General features: G+C 45.1%; 1 protein-coding gene across 5 annotated transcripts in view; it reads right to left on the bottom strand.

Annotated features, from left to right (window-relative positions):
- Nucleotides 1-4,241: 4,241 nt before the first annotated feature.
- The window catches only part of BCL2L11 (BCL2 like 11), a 45,840-nt gene continuing 41,188 nt past the window's right edge, over nucleotides 4,242-8,893 (bottom strand). For all 5 annotated transcript variants that reach the window (XM_022599190.3, XM_022599189.3, XM_022599187.3 and 2 more), the window contains one exon: nucleotides 4,242-8,782. In XM_022599190.3, the coding sequence (XP_022454898.1) occupies nucleotides 8,684-8,782 (99 nt within the window). In that variant the 3' untranslated portion in view covers nucleotides 4,242-8,683. The remainder of the gene's footprint in view (nucleotides 8,783-8,893) is intronic.

Below are 8,893 nucleotides of genomic sequence, written 5' to 3'. Positions count from 1 at the left end.
ATTGTTTAGACAAATGACCACCTAGAGGGCTAAAAATGTAACGAGGTGGTATAAGCTCTCTGATGTCCTTCCGGACCAGAAAGCCCACACCCTTTAGGGTGTATTGTGAGAATGGTTCCCCAAGTTTGATCTTGTTTAGTCAGTAGATTGAGGGGTTACTATAGAGCTAAGTCTCCCAAAATCTGCTGTAAGGAGACAGCTGAGCAGCTAGTATAATTTCACCTTCCCAAATCCCTTTTGGAAATGCATGTCATATACGGGATAACATGCCAGAAACAAGGGCCTTCTACTGTGTCTTCTTCTTGGTACTAAATTCTCCTAAGGACTTAGGGCTTGCCTCAGGAAAGAGAGGTTTCAGGCAAAGGAGGCCCAGTGGTAGAAGTGAGAGACAATGAGAGAGCATCCTTTTGCCTTGTCATTTCCCTTCTTCTCACAGCCCCATTCTGGTCTCGCCCAGCCTATCTCAACCTATCACCTCACACCTTCTGAATTCGTACTGTTCATAGGGGGACTCCTAACAACCCTTGACTCAGTCTTTCCTGACAGGTAGGAATGAGTCAGCGCTTCAGGCTGCCGGCAACAGCATCTGACTTAGCACAGAGAGAACTTATGGGAGGGGCCCTGCGCTCAAGGAACAAACAGGAAGCGTGGAGACCAGGCACAGGCACGCCGGCAGCAGGCACCACGGCCAGGGAATGCGCATGTGCCTCCCTGTCTACCCAGCTGCAAGGATGCTGCACTCCCGTCAGCCCCTTCTTGCCTCGTTTGGTCCAGGTTCAAAGTGCTGGGGAAGAGTGCCGGATTGGCCCAGCTTAGGCCACGGCTGCCGTCGGCTGTCCTGGGGGCAAGGAAAGTTTCAAAGGTGGAAGGCAACGGTGGGGGGAGGCACACAAAGAGCAACTGTGGTGGCAATAAGAAAGGGGAGAGTGGGTGGGCTGGATGCTGGCTGACCCCCGTCCCTCCCCCTAGAGAAAAGCTCACAAGAAACGTGCAGGGGGCTTCCCGGGTGGCGCAGTGCTTGAGAGTCCGCCTGCCGATGCAGGGGACGCGAGTTCGTGCCCCGGTCCGGGAGGATCCCACATGCCGCGGAGCGGCTGGGCCCGTGAGCCATGGCCGCTGAGTCTGCGCGTCCGGAGCCTGTGCTCCGCAACGGGAGAGGCCACAACAGTGACAGGCCCGCGTACCACAAAAAAAAAAAAAAAAAAAGAAAGAAATGTGCAGGATGTATGGAAAGAAAAGTCAAGTGCACTAACATCATCAAAAAGAAGCCTAATAGATGAAAATACGAGCTGGCTGCCTTGGAAAACGTCTTGGGAAAATGGCAACGCTCACTAAATGAATATGGTCATTGCAGTCCCAAATTAAGACACTCACCGAACTTGTCAAGAAGCTTAAGCTAATTCCAAAATGCACGTGAAAGACAAAATGTGGAATGGCCAGGACAATCTTGAAAAATAAAGACGAGAAATTCAAAACATATTACGAAACCACAGTAATTAGCATAATGTAGATGAAAACAAAAAGATCACTGGAAGAAAAGAAGAGCTGAGAAACAGAACCACATAATAGGAGAATTTGGTAGATGTCAAAGAGCCATTTCACGTGAAGAAAAGAGGACAGTCCTGGCTGTCTATGGGGGAAAAAAATAAAGTTAGATTCACATTATATCATTAAAAAAAAAAAAATCCAGGTGGGTTAAAGACGAAAACAAACTGTAGCGTTACATGAAGAATATATCACAAAATATATTTAAAACTTTGGCCTAGGGAAGGGCTCTTAAAATACAAAATACAGAAACCTAAGTCAGATTAATAAATCTGACTTCTAAAGTGGTGAGAACTACATCAAATACACCACAGCAGTTCGAAGACATGCAGTGGAATAAAACCTACGTTCACAAAAAGATGTGTTCAAGAATATTCGTAGAAAGTTTATTCATCCCAGCCCAAACTGTAAGAGCTCAGGTGTTCATTAATAAGACAACAGAGAAAGTGTGGTCTGTTCATACAACAGACTACTTACTCAGCAAGAAAAAGGAAATTAGTGATGATTGTAACATTATGCTGAGCAAAAAAGAAATCTGACACAAAAGACCACATACTGCATGATCCCATTCAAACTCTACCTAAAAAGTAATTTACGGTGGAAAACAATCAAATCAGAACTGAGGTCACCCCTGGAGGCAAGAGGGGAGGGACTGCCTCAGAGGGAGCATGAGGGAACTTTCAGGAGTGATGGTCATGCCCCTTATCTTGATAGGGGTTTGGGTGACATCTGCACCCTTGGTCAAAACTTAGCAAATGTTGGGCTTCCCTGGTGGCGCAGTGGTTGAGAGTCCGCCTGCCGATGCAGGGGACACGGGTTCGTGCCCCAGTCCGGGAAGATCCCACGTGCCGCGGAGCGGCTGGGCCCGTGAGCCATGGCCGCTGAGCCTGCGCGTCCGGAGCCTGTGCTCCACAACAGGAGAGGCCACAGCAGTGAGAGGCCCGCGTACCACAAGAAAAAACAAACAAACAAAACTTAGCAAATGCATACTTAAGAGTTGTTGTATTACCTGTAAATTTTACCTCAGGAAAAATTTATAAAAAATTAATGAACTCTAAATGATATACGTGTTGAAGTATTTAGGGATAAGGTTGCTGAGGACTACGACTTCCTTTGACATGCGTCACAAGGTAAGATGCAAGAATGGATGGATAGATACAGAATCAAGGAAGTAGAGTAAAATGTGAAAGGTAGAATCTAAGTGGTGGGTATATGGGTGTTCTCTGTACATTCTTTCAACTTTTCTGTACGTTTGAAAATCTCCATAATAAAATGTTGAGAAAAAAAAGATAAGACTGGAGGAAACGTATTTCCAAGATGTAAGAGATTTTTACCCAGAATATACAAAGAGCTAATTATCAATAGGAAAAATTAAAAAACCAACTGAAAAGAAGCAAAGGCCTTTAGAAAAAAAAGCAGATGCCAACAATGTCTGAAATGATCATCCTCTTTGAAAGTGGAAAACTTGAATTCAGACAACAGCACCCCTCTTCCCCCTCCAGGCTGGTATCATCTTGCAACGCTTGGCAGATGTCAGCGGGTGGTCGTGTGAAGCGGAACAGCCAGTCTGGCAGCACCTGTGAGTCTGTTGAAGCTGCTAATCCCACCACCCTGAACCATCACCCGGCACCTCTCCTGCAGGTTGGTGAAGAATGGACCAGGCAGCGCCGAAGATGCAGAAAAGCCATAGCAGGACACCAGGCAAGGAGCTTTTATTCCTGTGTGCAGTGGTTAGAATGGAGTCACTACGGAAAAACCTATGACCTACCGCTAAGTCAGAACCACATACTGACTGTACAGCGTTTACAGAAAAGTAAGACTGCTGAATAAGTATACACACACACACACACACACAGCAGAGAAAATGGGCTGGAAAAATCCAAACTCCTGCCTTGCTGAGGAAGCAGGATGAGCAACGAGCCAGAACCACCACTTGATTTGAAATAAATGTATATATACACACATGTACTGCTTGCCTAATGAAAATGAAAGGCATTAATCCATCACCAGCTTAAAACAAAGCTCACCCAGGCTTTAACTTTCCCAGCACTTATTTCAGAGCAAAAGTGGCAAATTACATAACTTATTTAGGATTTTATAACCTTTTTCCCCAAATCAACCTATTTCTCTCTGCCATTCCTAAACTAGTTCACACCTACCACGCAGCACAGGTCTCTCAAAACTCCGTGGACCCTTGTAAGATGGCAGTGATTTTTCTCTCTCTCTCTCTCTCTCTCTCTCTCACACACACACACACACACACGTCCATGCACCTGTTGATTCATGGCTTTGAGCAGGTGCTATAGAACAGCTTTCTATTAGAGTCAAACCAGACTTCCATCCTTTGAATTTTCTTCAAACTGTGAGATGGGGTGAGATGGCAGGGTAATCTGCTATAATCACTAATCAATACAGTTCAGATCTGTCACCTAGTACCACCCCCCATCCAGGTGCTGAGTCATACCTGACTACGTGGGCAGAAAACTTTGCAGTCGCTCTCCCCAGCCACTTCAAAACTTTAAAGAGTGGTTTGCTTTTAAGTATACGACATAGAATTGACTTCAAGCGAGAATTCACGAAATCTGAGTGTCCGTAATACATTCTTATGACCGATGAGGGTAGAGTGTGGGCGTGTACACATCCATATTTCAGCTGTTTCTCTACCATTGCGTGAAACAATCAAACAGCTCACCAAAACTAGTTGAAAGTTTTATTTATATAAAATTCATTAAGAACATAAAAGATTGAGTTTCTTTTAAAAAAAAAATCTGCAGTTATTTACAGCAGTATTGCACAAGTAAAGTGGCAATTACCCTGTCAAAATTCATCAGTGCAAAACACAAGTAAGCCAGGGAAATTGCAATACATATGCTACAATATGCTGGGTCCTAGGAAACAAGTTAGTGATGAATCAGTATACAGACAGATCAGTGCTATTTATAAATGAGTACCTGATGAGTTCTGATACAGTAACTAGTGGTCACAGAACCTGGACATAAAACGTTAAGAGAGCTTCTAAAGTCTGAAATTCCGAAATAAAAGTAGTCAAGTTACTTAGCCGGGAGCTTGAGGCTGCTTCTTGCACACAATGCTGTTTGGAGCAGGACAAGAGTTACCCCAGCTGGTTTAGCGACACGTGTGGTCACATTCCTGCACACACACGTGTGCGGGGTGGACACACGCAGGCACCAGGCTAAATCAGCAGGGATGACAGAGCCATCGACACAGAACCGCTAGGAAGTCTCTTTCAAGCTTCCACTTCTTAACAGCCAGTCCAGTGGGGCCCCCAACCTCTCTCGAAGGCTTTGGAGAAGCAGAAGGAAAGCGTCACCCTGAAGAAGCAGGTGGATCAAATGCAGGGACCGAATGGTTCAGGGCAGGGGCTGTACAATTAGTTCCTGAAGACACACAGTTTAGTTCGCACCTCAAAGCACAGGAAGCCACAGAGCGGGTGGCGGGAACTCAACTACCCATCAGTTGCCAGTGAGGGGTTAGGGGTGTGACGAGGTCCTGATGTGTCTCTGGAAGCAGGGGCCACTGGTCCCACTGTGCCTCATCCTGCCTGGCCCCTGCCCTCAACAATCTCACGACGGCACCTCCAGAAGACGACGTTTCCATTTCTCTGAACATGGTATTGTCAGGGATAAATTTTCAATGGAAAAAATCCTTCCCAACTGCCAATAACACATATCGGGTTGGCCCAAAAGAAGTTCGTTTGGGTTTTTCCATAAGATGTAATGGAAAAACCCGAACGAACTTTTTGCCCCCCCACCACCACCAACACACAAACACACACACACACACGTATATATTTTGGCTTTAAAATACAGCCTGGAGTTAACAGCATTTGCTTCCATGAGAAGCTAGCCATTTGGGAACAAGAGAAAGTCACTGGAAAGTTCTAGAGTAGAATTTGACAGCCTGCTAGGTTTATGGTCTCTCACTGGCGTCTGAACACAAACTTCATCATGAGGACAGCAAACTCTACGAATCTAAACCCATTTGACTAGAAATACCAGGAACCAAAGCTGGAGGGCCACCCGGGGGAGACCGCGTGGCCTGCAGTGAGGTAACCAGGGGCCACCTCAGAGTTAAAGCAATTAACAGGACAGGAGGGGGTAGGGGTCAGGGAGGTCAACACTTTTCAGAATTTAAGACATTAAATAAGCTGGAAATAAATATACAACATCTCTACAAGTTACAGCATTATGAAACAGTAGGACGCATTACACAGAAAAAGAATCTACAATATTTACAATCCTCAATTCTGAAAAAGTTTAGTAAAAACAGTGATTTTTTTTTTTTTTTTTACTCATTTATGCTGTACAAAATTTTACAAGAAAGGTAAAGGAAACATAATAATTGCACACAGACGTTTGGCTCAGTTGATAAGTAAAGTATGACTTCCTAATCTAATAAATAGTCAAAATATATACAATATTAAGAAGGGGAAACAGGAGAAAGCTGTCGTCTACTGTGTACATTTTTTGTTTTTGTTTTTTTAACTCGGAAGAAATTTTCACCTGGTTTCTCCACAACCAAGAAAAAAAAAAATTCTTCATAAACAGGAGTCCAGGTAATTTGCAGATTCACTCTTGAAGTTAATTTCGTGTGTGTTTATTGCATTTCTGTGAAAAGTCACAGGACACTTTCTACAAACCTCACGTGAGACGAGGTGGTCAAGGCACAAAACCCGCATTCAGTTTCCAAAAAGGGATCGAGTTATTTTTTTTCTCTATAAAAAGTCAAAGAAAGGAAAAATAAGAAGTCAAAGGTACACCCACAGTGGGTATACTTTCTGCAGGGAGGCATCTTGATAAACAGATACGTACAGTACAGAGACGTCCAGTCACCTCTCTTTAAGTCCTGGGGCAACATCCTCTTAATACTTCTACAATTCATAGAATCTCTAATTTCCTCACCAGCTGCTTCCACGGCCAGCCCGGGGGCCTGGAGGCCGCCGAGCCCGAGGTAAACTTGCACGTGGGTGAGCGAGCACTCAGCCCCCGGGCACCAGGGCTGAAGGAACAGAATAAAGTGCTCCAGTCCGAGAGACTGGCCCGTATAGAGATCCTGGGAGGGGAGCGGCCCAGAACCAAATACGTCTTTGGTGTGTGTGTCCAGCAGGCCCACGGCTGCAATTCCACCAACCACCTTAACAACCGCGTGGACTTGAGGACCCTGCAGAGGGGTTCAAGACATGTCAAGGACACAAGCTGAGACTCAACACAGCTTTAAAACAATTCAAGACCCCAAGAAGATACCTGGGGAAAAGAAAACTTTTAGAAGGAAGAATATTTGGAGTCAAATATCTCTACCTAAGAAAAAAGCATATATGCAACATATATATATATATACTTATATAAAATTATGAAGATACAAAAATGAATCAATTTTTCCATCTGATAACGTGAAAACACTGGTTCTCGATGGGCCAAAACCAAATACGATAGCTGTTGTTGGCACTGTTGACTCATCTGAAAAATCACGTATCTTTTTTTAAAAAGCTGTTTAATGATCTGAGGTTTCTAAAACTATAAGAGTGATGGGGTTCACAGAACGATCTCCACCTCCCCTCTTTCAATGCTCCCTAATCTTTCTTGGGTCTCCCCAGTAGTTTAACTGCCTTTGAAAAGACTGACCAACTCGTGGGCTTCCATTCTCTGCCATAATCATGGCAGGCGCAGAGGAAGGGCATCCCCAACAGAAGTGGCTGCATGAAGGGGGCCTGACGAAATCCAGTCGTCCCAAGAGAAGTGGGACAAGTGACACAGACATCTGTCAGAAGGCCAAGGGACCATTTCAGACTTGTGTCCAACGGGGTTTTTTATGGAACTGCTGAGAGCAGAATTAAGTCTGTATTTCAGAGAGTGGGAACCGAGTGTTAGCCATCAAAAGCCAGATGAACTCTGAGTTGGACAAAAAGCCAGGATGCCCAGGAAACAGCTGTCTCAAGTCCCGCCCATAGCCTGCACCAATTCCCACAAGAACTCGAGCTTGGATACCTCGACGGAACTCGGCTGCACGTGGGCATGTGAACCACCTGGGGCCTTAGGCTGAGAGTCCATCCTGTGATATGGGAAGGCCTGCAACCCGAAAAGCCAACAGTGCATACCTTGTGTTATGACTGCCATTGCCTCTTCAGAACACTTCTAAACGACCAGCCCATCAAAACCAAACGAAAACCAACATCGAGCACCTCCCAGTGAGTAAGCTACCAATAGACAAACAGACCTGTGTCTGATACAGGCAGATACTAACTCATGTTCAGACCCAATTATACTTTTGACCATGAAAATACACTGGACCAAATGTGTGCATCAGTGTCCAACAGGCTGGAGGAGCATCACCAAAGGACGTAAGGAGAAACACAAAGAGAGTCTGAAATTTTGCCACAGATGCAACTGAATTTAAGGAGGTAAGTAGATATTTACAAAATGGGAGTGGCACGTCAATACAGGCTGACAAGAGACCCCTCTGCCCCTTTTACCAGTTCCATTTCATAAGAACTTTTTTGGTATTAATAATAATGACTTAAAAAAAAAAAAAGGTCCAAGAAGCAATGGCAGGGAAGGGAGGGGCCACATCATACCTCTCCTGTTTAAAAATGCTGTACAGTGACCTCTAAAAATAAACTAAGGCAGCTTTATAAATCAGCTGGCTCAGTTTCCACTGTGGAGTTTACACAATCCTCCCAGAGTAGGCAAAAGGTTCTTAAAATTTTAGTACAAAAATCACTCACGAGTTGGTTAAAAAGTTTCCGTTTCCTTTTTGAAAAACCTGTTCTTATCAAAGAAGGTGGGGGAAAAAAAAAAAACACACGGCATGTAAACACCATTCTTGCATAAAATCCTGCTCCAAAGAACCATGATTTGTACATTGTTTAAAAAGAGAATCCTCCCTCATTTACATTCACAACAAGCTTCTGTTAGAAATTCGGCCGCGTGGTGATGATGAAAGACAAGGTCAGGTCCACGTGCAGCTCGGACACGCCGGCAGGCTCCCCGCCCGCCCCCTCCAGCGAGGGACCTCGGGCTGCACAGCAAGGGCACCGAGACACCGAGACACCGAGGTGCTGCGCTTGTCGGTCTGAACGAGCAAAATGTCTGCACATCCCGGCTCCGTGAGGAACCCGCTGTCACTGCATCCTCCACACCAGACGGACGATGTGGCGTAAGAGCCGTAAGATAACCATTTGCGGGTGACCTTCGGCTGCTTGGTGATTATTCAGAAAGACCTGAAACAACAAAAGGAAAGCTCCTTACTTTCCAGCCCCGACTTATTTCGGGGGCTGGCGGGGGAACCCATATTTAAGGGAACAACCAATCCCATCTGAACAGCTATGAAG

Source organism: Delphinapterus leucas, chromosome 13, assembly GCF_059928025.1.
Source record: "Delphinapterus leucas isolate spDelLeu-1000000601 "Yukka" chromosome 13, BTC_Dleu_Yukka2, whole genome shotgun sequence".
In the NCBI taxonomy this organism is placed as follows: Eukaryota; Metazoa; Chordata; class Mammalia; order Artiodactyla; family Monodontidae; genus Delphinapterus; species Delphinapterus leucas.
This window is presented reverse-complemented; position numbering and strand designations above follow the sequence as displayed.